Source organism: Oncorhynchus kisutch, unplaced genomic scaffold (genome assembly GCF_002021735.2).
Source record: "Oncorhynchus kisutch isolate 150728-3 unplaced genomic scaffold, Okis_V2 scaffold3465, whole genome shotgun sequence".
NCBI classification, from domain to species: Eukaryota; Metazoa; Chordata; class Actinopteri; order Salmoniformes; family Salmonidae; genus Oncorhynchus; species Oncorhynchus kisutch.
In genome coordinates, this window is record NW_022265410.1 from 149875 (window position 1) to 165000 (window position 15126).

The window sequence follows — 15126 nt, forward strand, 5'->3', positions numbered from 1 at the left end:
TCCAGGGAGATTGATTGGAACTCCAGTGAGATTGATTGGAACTCCAGTGAGATTGATTGGAATTCCACTGAGATTGATTGGAACTCCACTGAGATTGATTGGAACTCCAGTGAGATTGATTGGCCACACATTCAGTAGCACATCTGTTCTTTTAGCATCAGTAAAGCATGTTGCATTGATTGCCTGCTGTATGTTGCCTTGTGAACTGACGGTATAATTTACAGTTACCTTAGTTCACCCAGGTTGTTTATCATTCTCACAACGACACACACACACACACACACACACACACACACACACACACACACACACACACACACACACACACACACACACACACACACACACACACACACACACACACACTGTGAAGCTCATCTACTGATACACACCAAAGACATTAGTCACCTTAGTTGCCAGACAGTGATGTGATATTTATTCACCACTATCCTGTATGATCAAGCGGTAATTATTGCACATTAATATTTGTTTCTATTTTGCTTCAATTAAGGGGGCACAAGTGTCTGTTCATCACACTGTATGTACGTTGATGAATGTTGACAGTCCATACTGTTGGACCATGACTCACCAGCACAGTGAATCACAGGCTTCGTCCCAAATGGGCCCCTATTCTCTTTTGACCCTCTGGTCAAACATAGTGAACAATTTGGAGAATAGGGTTCCATTTGGGACACAGACGCAGCTAAAAGGAAGCACTCTGTCAGAACAACATCTCTCTCGCTCAGAGTGGTTGTGTTTCCCAGTGAGACTAAGGAGCTTCAAAGCTTTTTAGGACTTCAGTTCTCCCTTCATCTGATATGTGAACTCTCTCTTCAACAGTGACCTTTTTAAAAACTTTTTTGCATTTGAATTTGCTATGTATATACAATAGTTATTAGCTAAATGGTGCCAATTAAATGTTCCTAAAGATCAATAACATCCCTGCCTCTCCCTCTCCAATCCATCTCCTCTCTCTCTCTCTCCATCTCTCTCTTTCTCTCTCTCTCTCTCTCTCTCTCTCTCTCTCTCTCTCTCTCTCTCTCTCTCTGTCTCTCAGTGAGGGGATGTTCCAGATGGACAAGGTTGTAGCGCCTCACTGACCCAGAGAAGCCCAAGTCCCAAGGAGAGAGGATCCTCAAGCCCCAGGGAGACGGCCTGCAGGGGCAGGGAGAGGCAGGGAGACGGCCTGCAGGGGTAGGGAGACGGCCTGCAGGGAGATGGGCTCAGAGGAGAGGAGTTCAGCCATGTCTCACAAGATCTCTTCCCCCTCACACAGCAACAGCAGCTCCTCCTCCAAACACGACAGCCGACAGGTAACACCGACCACACACACACACACACACTCATTAATGTCACAGCTATCTCCAGTCAGGAAGAGAACATAATGAATGTCTCTGTTTGGAAAATGAAACCCATCGTTTCCAGAGCGCCTTGTCCTCAGCGATGGTTCACCGTTTTAAATATTCAGGACCACAAAAAGAGCACGCTGAAAATACATTGTTAATGCAAACCATCAAAAGGATAACAGTCATACATAAGACTGTACAGTCATAAGTATTTGATGCTTGGCTGCTGCAGGATTCCCACTAACTCTGTGTTGTTGTTGTCAGGTGGTCTGTGATGATGAACCCAGTCACATAGGGCTCTATTCAAGCCGTATCGCTGAAGTTCAGCGTTACAGCGGGATTGAAATGTAAATGTTCTGGCGTTAGCGGACACTGTATTCACGTCTCAATCTGAAATGACCTTTACATCTCCATCACGTGATCTGTAACGCTTTAGGGATCCAGACTGAATAGAGACTACAGTGTAGTAAACTGTTGAATTACTGTACTACAGACCTCCCTCCCTTAACTTCTTGCATCGAGCAATCCCGTATCCGGGAGCGTAATCATAGCCTCAAGCTCATTACCATAACGCAACGTTAACTATTCATGAAAATCACAAATGAAATTAAATAAATATATTGGCTCACAAGCTTAGCCTTTTGTTAACAACACTGTCATCTCAGATTTTCAAAATAGGCTTTTCAACCATAGCTACACAAGCATTTGTGTAAGAGTATTGATAGCCTAGCATAGCATTAAGCCTAGCATTCAGCAGGCAACATTTTCACAAAAACAAGAAAAGCATTCAAATAAAATAATTTACCTTTGAAGAACTTCGGATGTTTTCAATGAGGAGACTCTCAGTTAGATAGCAAATGTTCAGTTTTTCCAAAAAGATTATTTGTGTAGGAGAAATCGCTCTGTTTTGTTCATCACGTTTTGCTTAGAAAACCCCCAGAAAATTCAGTCATTACAACGCCAAACTTTTTTCAAAATTAACTCCATAATATCGACAGAAACATGGCAAACGTTGTTTAGAATCAATCCTCAAGGTATTTTTCACATATCTATTCGATGATAAGGCATTCGTGGCAGTTGGGTTTCTCCTCTGGAGCAAATGGAAAAATACACGCAGGTGGAGATTACGTAATAATTGCAACGGAGGACACCAAGCGAGCACCTGGTAAATGTAGTCTCTTATGGTCAATCTTCCAATGATATGCCTACAAATACGTCACAATGCTGCAGACACCTTGGGGAAACGACAGAAAGTGTAAGCTCATTCCTGGCGCATTCACAGCCATATAAGGAGACATTGGAACACAGCGCATTCAAAATCTGGGGCATTTTCTGTTTGAAATTTCATCTTGGTTTCGTCTGTAGCATCAGTTCTGTGGCACTCACAGATGATATCTTTGCAGATTTTGGACTGTTTTCTTTCCAAAGCTGTCAATTATATGCATAGTCGAGCATCTTTTCGTGACAAAATATCCTTGTTTAAAACGGGAACGTTTTTTTATCTAAAAATTAAAAGAGCGCCCCCTATATCGAAGAAGTTAAAGACTTCCCTCCCTCCCTTAAAGACTTCCTCCCTCCCTTATTTAAGACCTCCCTCCCTTTAGGTGCCCTTAAAGAGCCCTCCCTCCCTTAAATACCTCCCTCCCTTAAAGAGACCTCCCTCCCAAAGACCTCCTTCTCCCCCTTAAAGACCTCCCTCTTAAAGACCTCCCTCCCCCTTGAAGTCCTCCCTCACTCCCTTAAAGAGCCCTACCTCCCTTAAAGACCTCCCTCCCAAAGACCTCTCTCCCCCTCTTACAGACCTCCCTCTTAAAGACCTCCCTCCCCCTTTAAAGACCTCCCTACCCCTTGAAGTCCTCTCTCACTCCCTTAAAGAGCCCTACCTCCCTTAAAGATCTCCCTCCCAAACACCTCTCTCCCCCCCTTACAGACCTCCCTCTTAAAGACCTCCCTACCCCTCCCTATCCCTCCCTATCTCCCTCCTTTAAAGACCTCGGTCCCTTAAAGACCTCCCTCCCTCCCTTAAAGACCTCCCTCCCTTAAAGACCTCCCTCCTCCCTTAAAGAGCCCCCCCTCCCTTAAAGAGACCTCCCTTCCCTAAAAAACAACTTCTCATTTAAAAAACAACTTATGTGGTATCAGTATTTGTCAGAAACTTTTATTCTGCTGTCAGAATTGAACTACTGTAGGATCATTTTTGTCATAAAGTCAGTCTCGTCCAAAATTGAGTTTTGAACTTGAGTATGTCACAACGTAAATGAAGGTTGGGTTTATTTCAGTCCTGACCACATGCCAACTCGTGGTAAATGTGGTTTCACTTTGGATATCCCTATGGAGCTAGTTAGGGACCATCGGTATATTACACAATGTACTGTACGTGTGTGTGTGTGTGTGTGTGTTTGTGTGTGAGTGTTATCTCTCTCAGTGAGGTTAACACATTGACCTGGATATATGATTATAATCTCTAATCTCATCATCTGGCCGTATTATCAAGATCATTACTCTGTCCCTCCCTCCCACCCCGACCCGTCTGTCCAGCCATCAGCTCTGTGAATATTGTGTAGCGGATTAGATTAGTTATTACAGGGAAGGTAGAGTCTAATTACTGAGGTAGTTACTACAGGAAAGGTAGAGTCTAATTACTGAGGTAGTTACTATAGGAAAGGTAGAGTCTAATTACTGAGGTAGTTACTACAGGAAAGGTAGAGTCTAATTACTGAGGTAGTTATTATAGGAAAGGTAGAGTCTAATTACTGAGGTAGTTACTACAGGAAAGGTAGAGTCTATTTACTGAGGTAGTTACTACAGGAAAGGTAGAGTCTTACTGAGGTAGTTATTACAGGAAAGGTAGAGTCTATTTACTGAGGTAGTTACTACAGGAAAGGTAGAGTCTTACTGAGGTAGTTACTACAGGAAAGGTAGAGTCTATTTACTGAGGTAGTTACTACAGGAAAGGTAGAGTCTATTTACTGAGGTAGTTACTACAGGAAAGGTAGAGTCTTACTGAGGTAGTTACTACAGGAAAGGTGTGCGTCTCTCTCTCTCTCTCTCTCTCTCTCTCTCTCTCGCTCTCTTCCTCATCTCTCTCTCTTCCTCATCTCTCTCTCTTTCTCTCTATCTCTCGCTCTCGCTCTCTCTCTCACTCTCTATCTCTCGCTCTCTCACTCTCTCTCTCTCTCTCTCTCTCTCTCTCTCTCGCTTTCTCATCTCTCTCTCTCTCTCTCTGGCTCTCTCTTCCTCATCTCTTTCTCTCTATCTCTCTCATCTCTCTCTCTCTCTCTCGCTGTCTCATCTCTCTCTCTCTCTCTCTCTCTCTCTCTCTCTCTCTTCCTCATCTCTCTCTTTGACCTTTCTTACAGAGGTCACCACCCCCTCCTGACATTCTGACTGGTCTCTGTGGGAAACGGAACAGTCTGTTTATAAAACACTATTGTTTACTGGCTAGTCAGTTTATACTTGGGCTTTGTCCCAAATGGCATCCTATTTCCTAGTAGTGTACTAGATTTGACCAGATACCTATGGGCCCTGGTGAAAAGTAGTGCATATAGGGAATAGGATGCCATTTGGGACACAGACATTATATAAAAATAATAATCTAACCTTGTTGTGTTTACAGGACAGTTGGGAGACTGTAGAGGTGCTGTGTGTAACCTTGTTGTGTGTCTACAGGACAGTTGGGAGATTGTAGAGGGGCTGTGTGTAACCTTGTTGTGTGTCTACAGGACAGTTGGGAGATTGTAGAGGGGCTGTGTGTAACCTTGTTGTGTGTCTACAGGACAGTTGGGAGATTGTAGAGGGGCTGTGTGTAACCTTGTTGTGTGTATACAGGACAGTTGGGAGATTATAGAGGGGCTGTGTGTAACCTTGTTGTGTGTCTACAGGATTGTGTGTTTACAGGACAGTTGGGAGATTGTAGAGGGGCTGTGTGTAACCTTGTTGTGTGTCTACAGGACAGTTGGGAGATTGTAGAGGGGCTGTGTGTAACCTTGTTGTGTGTCTACAGGACAGTTGGGAGATTGTAGAGGGGCTGTGTGTAACATTGTTGTGTGTCTACAGGACAGTTGGGAGATTATAGAGGGGCTGTGTGTAACCTTGTTGTGTGTCTACAGGACAGTTGGGAGATTGTAGAGGGGCTGTGTGTAACCTTGTTGTGTGTATACAGGACAGTTGGGAGATTATAGAGGGGCTGTGTGTAACCTTGTTGTGTGTCTACAGGATTGTGTGTTTACAGGACAGTTGGGAGATTGTAGAGGGGCTGTGTGTAACCTTGTTGTGTGTCTACAGGACAGTTGGGAGATTGTAGAGGGGCTGTGTGTAACCTTGTTGTGTGTCTACAGGACAGTTGGGAGATTGTAGAGGTGCTGTGTGTAACCTTGTTGTGTGTCTACAGGACAGTTGGGAGATTGTAGAGGGGCTGTGTGTAACCTTGTTGTGTTTACAGGACAGTTGGGAGATTGTAGAGGGGCTGTGTGTAACCTTGTTGTGTGTTTACAGGACAGTTGGGAGATTGTAGAGGGGCTGTGTGTAACCTTGTTGTGTGTCTACAGGACAGTTGGGAGATTGTAGAGGGGCTGTGTGTAACCTTGTTGTGTGTCTACAGGATTGTGTGTCTACAGGACAGTTGGGAGATTGTAGAGGGGCTGTGTGTAACCTTGTTGTGTGTCTAAAGGACAGTTGGGAGATTGTAGAGGGGCTGTGTGTAACCTTGTTGTGTGTCTACAGGACAGTTGGGAGATTGTAGAGGGGCTGTGTGTAACCTTGTTGTGTGTTTACAGGACAGTTGGGAGATTGTAGAGGGGCTGTGTGTAACCTTGTTGTGTCTACAGGACAGTTGGGAGATTGTAGAGGGGCTGTGTGTAACCTTGTTGTGTCTACAGGACAGTTGGGAGATTGTAGAGGGGCTGTGTGTAACCTTGTTGTGTGTCTACAGGACAGTTGGGAGATTGTAGAGGGGCTGTGTGTAACCTTGTTGTGTGTCTACAGGACAGTTGGGAGATTGTAGAGGGGCTGTGTGTAACCTTGTTGTGTGTCTACAGGACAGTTGGGAGATTGTAGAGGGGCTGTGTGTAACCTTGTTGTGTTTACAAGACAGTTGGGAGATTGTAGAGGTGCTGTGTGTAACCTTGTTGTGTCTACAGGACAGTTGGGAGATTGTAGAGGGGCTGCGTGGAGGACACAGTAATGTCCAGGAGCCCCAGAAGCAGGATGGATACATGCTGAAGAGGAGGAAGTGGCCGATGAAGGGATGGCACAAGGTAGGCTTCTCACCACACACACACACACACACACACACACACACTGTAAGCATCTCACCTCTGATACAGGGTAGTCATCTCACCTCTGATACAGGGTAGTCATCTCACCTCTGATACAGGGTAGTCATCTCACCCCTGATACAGGGTAGTCATCTCACCTCTGATACAGGGTAGTCATCTCACCCCTGATACAGGGTAGTCATCTCACCTCTGATACAGGGTAGTCATCTCACCTCTGATACAGGGTAGTCATCTCACCTCTGATACAGGGTAGTCACCTCACCTCTGATAAAGGGTAGTCATCTCACCTCTGATACAGGGTAGTCATCTCACCTCTGATACAGGGTAGTCATCTCACCTCTGATACAGGGTAGTCATCTCACCTCTGATACAGGGTAGTCATCTCAGCTCTGTTACAGGGTAATCATCTCACCTCTGATACAGGGTAGTCATCTCACCTCTGATACAGGGTAGTCATCTCACCTCTGATACAGGGTAGTCATCTCACCTCTAATACAGGGTAGTCATCTCACCTCTGATACAGGGTAGTCATCTCACCTCTGATACAGGGTAGTCTTCTCACCAAACAGCAGCACCCGGGGAAGGGGACTAACTTGTGGGGAAATATTCCAGCTAAACAGTGGTGTCAGAGCATGTGATCAATATCAGTCCCTTCCCCAACCCACATCATTTCCCAGCCTTGTGTCCCCCCCCAATGACATCACTCCTTTGTGTTGTTAGCTAATTGAATCACTTGATGAATGACATCCCCCTTCCCTTGCAGTAGCCACATGTCCCAGGGGTCAATTTCTTTCACTACACCCCTGTCTCTCTCTCCCTCTCTCTCTGTCGGTCTCCCTGTCTCTCTATCTCACTCTCTCTCCCTCTTTCTCTCTCTCCCTCTCTCTCTCTCTCCCTCTTCCCTCTCTCTCTCTCTCCCTCTCTCTCCCTCTCTCTCTCTCTCTCTCTCTCTCTCTCTCTCTCTCTGTCTCTCTAAAAGGTTAGCTCTTTAAATGAGTTGATATTGCTCCATTAGCTGATGGCCTGCTGCCTGTAGTATCTATGCTACAGCTGCGTCCCAAATGCCCCCCGAGGGCTCTGTTCAAGGTTGTAGGGAATGGGGTATAATTTGGGGCGCATCCTACATCGGCTCCCAGACACCAGGAGTATAGAGATGGATACAGATGATCTCAGTAAAGATGGGTAGAGATGGATACAGATGATCTCAGTAGAGATGGATACAGATGATCTCAGTAGAGATGGATACAGATGATCTAAGTAGAGATGGATACAGATGAGCTCAGTAGAGATGGATACAAATGACAGTAGAGATGGATACAGATGACCTCAGTAGAGATGGATACAGATGATCTAAGTAGAGATGGATACAGATGACCTCAGTAGAGATGGATACAGATGACCTCAGTAGAGATGGATACAGATGATCTAAGTAGAGATGGATACAGATGATCTCAGTAGAGATGGATATAGATGATCTCAGTAGAGATGGATACAGATGATCTCAGTAGAGATGGATACAGATGACCTCAGTAGAGATGGATACAAATGACAGTAGAGATGGATACAGATGACCTCAGTAGAGATGGATACAGATGATCTAAGTAGAGATGGATACAGATGACCTCAGTAGAGATGGATACAGATTACCTCAGTAGAGATGGATACAGATGATCTAAGTAGAGATTGATACAGATGACCTCAGTAGAGATAGATACAGGTGACAGTAGAGCTGGATACAGATTACCTCAGTAGAGATGGATACAGATGACCTCAGTAGAGATGGATACAGATGCCCTCAGTAGAGATGGATACAGATGATCTAAGTAGAGATGGATACAGATGACCTCAGTAGAGATGGATACAGATGACCTCAGTAGAGATGGATACAGATTACCTCAGTAGAGATGGATACAGATGATCTAAGTAGAGATGGATACAGATGACAGTAGAGATGGATACAGATGACCTCAGTAGAGATGGATACAGATGACCTCAGTAGAGATGGATACAGATGACCTCAGTAGAGATGGATACAGATGACCTCAGTAGAGATGGATACAGATGACCTCAGTAGAGATGGATACAGATGACAGTAGAGATGGATACAGATGAGCTCATCTACTGAGATACAGATGATATAAGTAGAAAATAGGTTGCAAAAGGTTTATTCAGCCGTCCCTATAGGATAAACCTTTCTGGTTCCAGGTAGAACTATTTTGTCGTCCATGTAGAACCGTCTGTGGAAAGGGTTCTTGTACATGGAACTCAAAAGGGTTCTTCCTGAACCCAAAAGGGTTATTCAAAAGGTTTTCCTATGGGGATAGCCAAATAACAATTTTACTGTAGATTCTAGATTGTTCTTTTTTCTAAGAGTGGACATGTGTACAGAAAGGACTGATCTAAGTAAAGATGTATACATACACTGACATAAGGACTTAAAGCTTCTGAAACTGTTTTCATTATCGTATCAACAGTCCCATTTTAATGATATACGCGATGTGCATGGTACCAGGCCGGTTTTCATAAGCACAGAGTGTTCGTCCCAAATAAACACCCTTTTTCCTAGTGCACTACATTTTTGACCAGAGTCTTATGGCCAAGCACTGACCAAAACTAGTACACTGTAAAGGATGGAGGGGGAGAGAGGGAGAGAGAGGGAGGGAGAGAGGGGGAGGGAGAGAGGGATAGAGAGAGAGAGAAATGTCTGAGAGTACAGATATTAATAAATGTATTAACTACACAGAGAGGGTGAATCCATCAGGCTCCTCACAGAGAGGGTGAATCCATCAGGCTCCTCACAGAGAGGGTGAATCCATCAGGCTCCTCACAGAGAGGGTGAATCCATCAGGCTCCTCACAGAGAGGGTGAATCCATCAGGCTCCTCACAGAGAGGGTGAATCCATCAGGCTCCTCACAGAGAGGGTGAATCCATCAGGCTCCTCACAGAGAGGTTGAATCCATCAGGCTCCTCACAGAGAGGGTGAATCCATCAGGCTCCTCACAGAGAGGTTGAATCCATCAGGCTCCTCACAGAGAGGTTGAACCACTGCCCAGAGGATGACTTGTGTGTTTCTCATCCCTCTCTTGTCTTCTCTCTCTCAATCTCTCTATCTCTTAATCTCTATCTCTTGTTTTTCTCTTATCTTCTACAGAGATACTTCTACTTGGACAAGGGCATCCTGAAGTATGCCAAGTGTGGTGCTGACGTGAGTACAAAGATCTGCTGCCCCTCTGTCCCCATTCTGTCTGCTAGGACACTCATCAATCACACACAGCTATCACAGAAAGCACATCAGACTGACTTTCTCTCCTACAGCATCTGAAATACATGTTTTTTGGGGGACCAATTGTTTATTGATTTTTAAAAAGGAACATTAAAAAACAATGTAAACACATTTTAAAAAGGGTGGAGGCAACCAGTAATGTTATAGTACAAACTAAAGGAAACCAGAGTATGTGAGAAAGGATGTTACGGTAAGATCTCAGGTTCTGAGATACTGCTGGGACGGGGTTGTCAGGTTCTGAGATACTGCTGGGACTGGGTTGTCAGGTTCTGAGATACTGCTGGGACTGGGTTGTCAGATTCTGAGATACTGCTGGGACTGGGTTGTCAGGTTCTGAGATACTGCTGGGCAGGGTTCTCAGGTTCTGAGATACTGCTGGGACTGGGTTGTCAGGTTCTGAGATACTGCTGGGACTGGGTTGTCAGGTTCTGAGATACTGCGGGGACTGGGTTGTCAGGTTCTGAGATACTGCTGGGGCTGGGTTGTCAGGTTCTGAGATACTGCTGGGGCTGGGTTGTCAGGTTCTGAGATACTGCTGGGACTGGGTTGTCAGGTTCTGAGATACTGCTGGGGCTGGCTTGTCAGGTTCTGAGATACTGCTGGGACGGGGTTGTCAGGTTCTGAGATACTGCTGGGACTGGGTTGTCAGGTTCTGAGATACTGCTGGGGCTGGCTTGTCAGGTTCTGAGATACTGCTGGGACTGGGTTGTCAGGTTCTGAGATACTGCTGGGACTGGGTTGTCAGGTTCTGAGATACTGCTGGGACTGGGTTGTCAGGTTCTGATATACTGCTGGGACTGGGTTGTCAGGTTCTGAGATACTGCTGGGGCTGGCTTGTCAGGTTCTGAGATACTGCTGGGACTGGGTTGTCAGGTTCTGAGATACTGCTGGGACTGGGTTGTCAGGTTCTGAGATACTGCTGGGACTGGGTTGTCAGGTTCTGATATACTGCTGGGACTGGGTTGTCAGGTTCTGAGATACTGCTGGGGCTGGCTTGTCAGGTTCTGAGATACTGCTGGGACTGGGTTGTCAGATTCTGAGATACTGCTGGGACTGGGTTGTCAGGTTCTGAGATACTGCTGGGCAGGGGTCTCAGGTTCTGAGATACTGCTGGGACTGGGTTGTCAGGTTCTGAGATACTGCTGGGGCTGGGTTGTCAGGTTCTGAGATACTGCTGGGGCTGGGTTGTCAGGTTCTGAGATACTGCTGGGACTGGGTTGTCAGGTTCTGAGATACTGCTGGGGCTGGCTTGTCAGGTTCTGATATACTGCTGGGACTGGGTTGTCAGGTTCTGAGATACTGCGGGGACTGGGTTGTCAGGTTCTGAGATACTGCTGGGGCTGGGTTGTCAGGTTCTGAGATGCTGCTGGGGCTGGGTTGTGTTAAGTGCCTTGCTCAAGGGCACATGGGCAGATTCATCAACCCTGTTAACTGCTAGGCTACCTGCAGTGGTAGACTACCTGCAGTTCTAGGCTACCTGCCGTGCTAGGCTACCTGCCGTGCTAAGCTACCTGCAGTGCTAGGCTACATGCCGTGCTAAGCTACCTGCAGTGCTAAGTTACCTGCAGTTCTAGGCTACCTGCCGTGCTAAGCTACCTGCAGTGCTAGGCTACCTGCCGTGCTAAGCTACCTGCCGTGCTAAGCTTCCTGCAGTGCTAAGCTACCTGCAGTGCTAGGTACTCTCTTCCTGGAGATCTACTGTCCTGTAGGTTTTCAGTCCAACCCTGATTCAGCTAGTTAAGGTCTTGTTGAGCAGCTAATTAGTAGAATCAGATGTGTTAAATTAGACTGTAAACCCACAGGATTGTAGTTCTCCAGGAAGAGGGTTGGGCTGAAAACCCACAGAATGGTAGTTCTCCAGGAAGAGGGTTGGGCAGCCTTGATATATGGAATATGGTGCCATTTGGGATGCAGACTTCTGTCTCTTTCAGCAATAATGCTTCTATACGGTCAGCCATTACTCAGACCTTCTTAATGTTCCTGTCTTTCAGATTGAGAAGTTACACGGCTGTATTGACATGGTTATTAATGTTCCTGTCTTTCAGATTGAGAAGTTACACGGCTGTGTTGTCATGGTTATTAATGTTCATGTCTTTCAGATTGAGAAGGGGAAGTTACACGGCTGTGTTGTCATGGTTATTAATGTTCCTGTCTTTCAGATTGAGAAGGGGAAGTTACATGGCTGTATTGACGTGGGTCTCTCTGTCATGGCCATTAAGAAGTCAGCCCAGTGCATTGATCTGGATGCAGAGGAAAACATCTATCACCTGAAGGTATATGACTGACTGATGGAGTCATGAACTGCAGGCAGCAGCCCCCTGCAGCTCCCAGGTTGGGGGTGACTGACTGATGGAGTCATGAACTGCAGACAGCAGCCCCCTGCAGCTCCCAGGTTGGGGGTGACTGACTGATGGAGTCATGAACTGCAGGCAGCAGCCCCCTGCAGCTCCCAGGTTGGGGGTGACTGACTGATGGAGTCATGAACTGCAGACAGCAGCCCCCTGCAGCTCCCAGGTTGGGGGGTGGGGTTCAGAGGACTAACAACACAGGTTATTCAGAATAGTCTAGTTTCCACTCCAGGGCCCGTATGTATTAAGCTTCTCAGAGTGCTGATCTAGGATGAGTTTTGCTTTCCAATCATAGTGAATAAAATGACATGGACAAGATCAGGACTCCTACTCTGAGAATACTGACCCAGGAACAGTTTGTTCTTCTAGAAGACCCTTGACTAACCTAAACTAACAATAGAGCAGGAAAGATCTGTACTACTACAGTACTTTACCTTAGTGGGTTTTTCATCCCCTTGAGAATCCTTGTCTGACTGCAGCCCCCCCCCCCCTCTCTCTCTCTCTCTCTCTCTCTCTCTCTCTCTCTCTCTCTCTCTCTCCCTCCCTCTCTCTATTCTCTCCCTCCTCTCTCTATCGCTCTCTCTCCTCCTCTCTCTCTCCCTCTCTCCCTCCTCTCTCTCTCTCCTTCCCTCTCTCTATTCTCTCCCTCCTCTCTCTCCCTCCCCTCCTCTCTCTCTCCCTCTCCCTCTCCCTCTCCCTCTCTCTCTCTCTATCTCCTCTCTCTCTATCTCCTCCCTCTCTCTCTCTCTCCCTCTCCCTCTCTCTCTCTCTATCTCCTCTCCCTCTCTCTCTCTCTAACTCTCTCTCCCTCTTGCTCTCTCTCTCTCTCTCTATCTCCCTCTCGCTCTCTCTCTCTCCTCTCTCTCTCTCTCTCTCTCCCTCTCGCTCTCTCTCTCTCCTCTCTCTGTCTCTCTCTCTCTCTCCCTCTCGCTCTCGCTCTCTCTCTCCTCTCTCTCTCTCTCTCCTCTCTCTCTCTTCCACCTTCTCTTTCCTGCCATAGATCAAGTCACAGGAGCTGTTTGATGAATGGGTGTCTAAGCTACGCCACCATCGGCTGTACCGTCAGAATGAGATTGCTATGTACCCCCAGGAGAAGGCTTACTACTACCCCCACTTCCCCCCTCCCGGGTCCCCCGGTGTGGCTGATAGAACGGTACTACACCACACACACACACACACACACACACACACACACACACACACACACACACACACACACACACACACACACACACACACACACACAGACAGTCATGCCAGCTATGTGTATTCATAGAAAAAAGCACAGATGTTGTTTATAGTGTGTGTGTTGATGGGGGTTGACGTGTGTGTGTGTGTGTGTGTGTGTGTGTGTGTGTGTGTGTGTGTGTGTGTGTGTGTGTGTGTGTGTGTGTGTGTGTGTGTGTGTGTGTGTGTGTGTGTGTGTGTGTGTGTGTCTGTGTGTCTGTGTGTCTGTGTGTCTGTGTGTCTGTGTGTCTGTGTGTGTGTGTAGAGGCATGTGTCTCTAGCCAGGCAGGCATCGGTCCATGCTGCAGGTAGCTTCCCTGTGACCTGTACCAGCCAATCCAAGGTGGCCGCCTGGCTGCAGTCCTCAGATGACATGAACAAGTGCTCTAAAGGTACACACACACACAGTCTTGTATAACTAACCTTGTGGGGACACACAATTCAGTCCCATTCAAAATCCCATTTCCTAACCTTCAACCTAACCTTAACCCTGAACCTAATTCTTACCATAACACTAATTCGAACTTTAACCATACACCCCCTAGAAATAGCATTTGACCTCGTGGGGACCAACAAAATGTCCCCCGTTGGTAAAGTCTTTGTTTACTATTGTTGTGGAGATTTCTGGTCCAGTCCAGTTAAATACCACCACACACACACTTACTCCCTCTCATGTTAATTCTCCCTCGCTCTCTCTCTCTCTCTCAGTGTGTGAGTCCTACCTGTTAGAACTGAACCATCTCTCTCTCTCTCTCTCCATCTCTCCAGACATGTCAGTGTGTGAGTCCTACCTGTTGGAGCTGAACCATCTGCTACAGAGTATGGAGGTCATCCACCGCACCTACTCAGCTCCAGCCATCAACGCACTACTGCAGGTCACATACTGTGTGTGTGTGTGTCTGTGTCTGTGTGTCAAAGGAGCTGTGGGTGTGTGTGTGTGTCTCATGGTGTGTGTGTGTGTGTCTCATGGGGGATGTGTGTGTGTGTGTGTGTGTGTGTGTGTGTGTGTGTGTGTGTGTGTGTGTGTGTGTGTGTGTGTGTGTGTGTGTGTGTGTGTGTGTGTGTGTGTGTCTGTCACGGGGGCTGTGGGTGTGTGTGTGTGTGTGTCATGGGGGCTGTGGGTCTGCTTAGAACTAGACGTTCAGTATAACTGGAGGAAATCTAAGATGTGTCAAATGAATTATATCCAGGGTTCCTGCTGTTTATTTGGTTTGCTAACTTGCTAGCTAAGTGGCTAGATGTCCAGATCAAGCTTCCTGGTTACAGCAGAGACATTCCATTCCCTCCTGGATCAAGTTCCCTGTTGCCTAAATAGTTTTTTACATTGAGCCCCTTGTGGACACTTCCAGTAATACCGTAAACCCTGGTACAGTACAGAAATGGTATAACGGTCTGAAAATGTGGATACCGCCCAACCCTAGACCAGGCTTTAGTCATCACTATCCATCTGGCCTGACAGACCATATGCTGTATGCCTATAAGCTCCGTGGCCAGTTTATTAGCTACACCCATCTACTACCCCGGTCGGACCCCTTGTAGCCATGAAGCGGTGCACCGGGTCAGCAACAATGTTCAGAGACGCTGTGGCTTTCAAACGTTGATCATTTGGTATCGAGGGACCTAACGTGTGCCAGGAAAACATTCC

General features: G+C 46.7%; 1 protein-coding gene across 1 annotated transcript in view; it reads left to right on the plus strand.

Moving 5' to 3' along the window:
- LOC109885024 (oxysterol-binding protein-related protein 3-like) overlaps positions 1 to 15126 on the plus strand; it is a 130139-nt gene that overhangs the window by 67222 nt on the left and 47791 nt on the right. The window contains 7 exon segments of the mRNA XM_031820522.1: positions 1058 to 1313; positions 6485 to 6601; positions 9775 to 9828; positions 12066 to 12179; positions 13255 to 13407; positions 13747 to 13873; positions 14250 to 14356. Coding sequence (XP_031676382.1) covers positions 1218 to 1313; positions 6485 to 6601; positions 9775 to 9828; positions 12066 to 12179; positions 13255 to 13407; positions 13747 to 13873; positions 14250 to 14356 — 768 coding nt within the window. The 5' untranslated portion in view covers positions 1058 to 1217.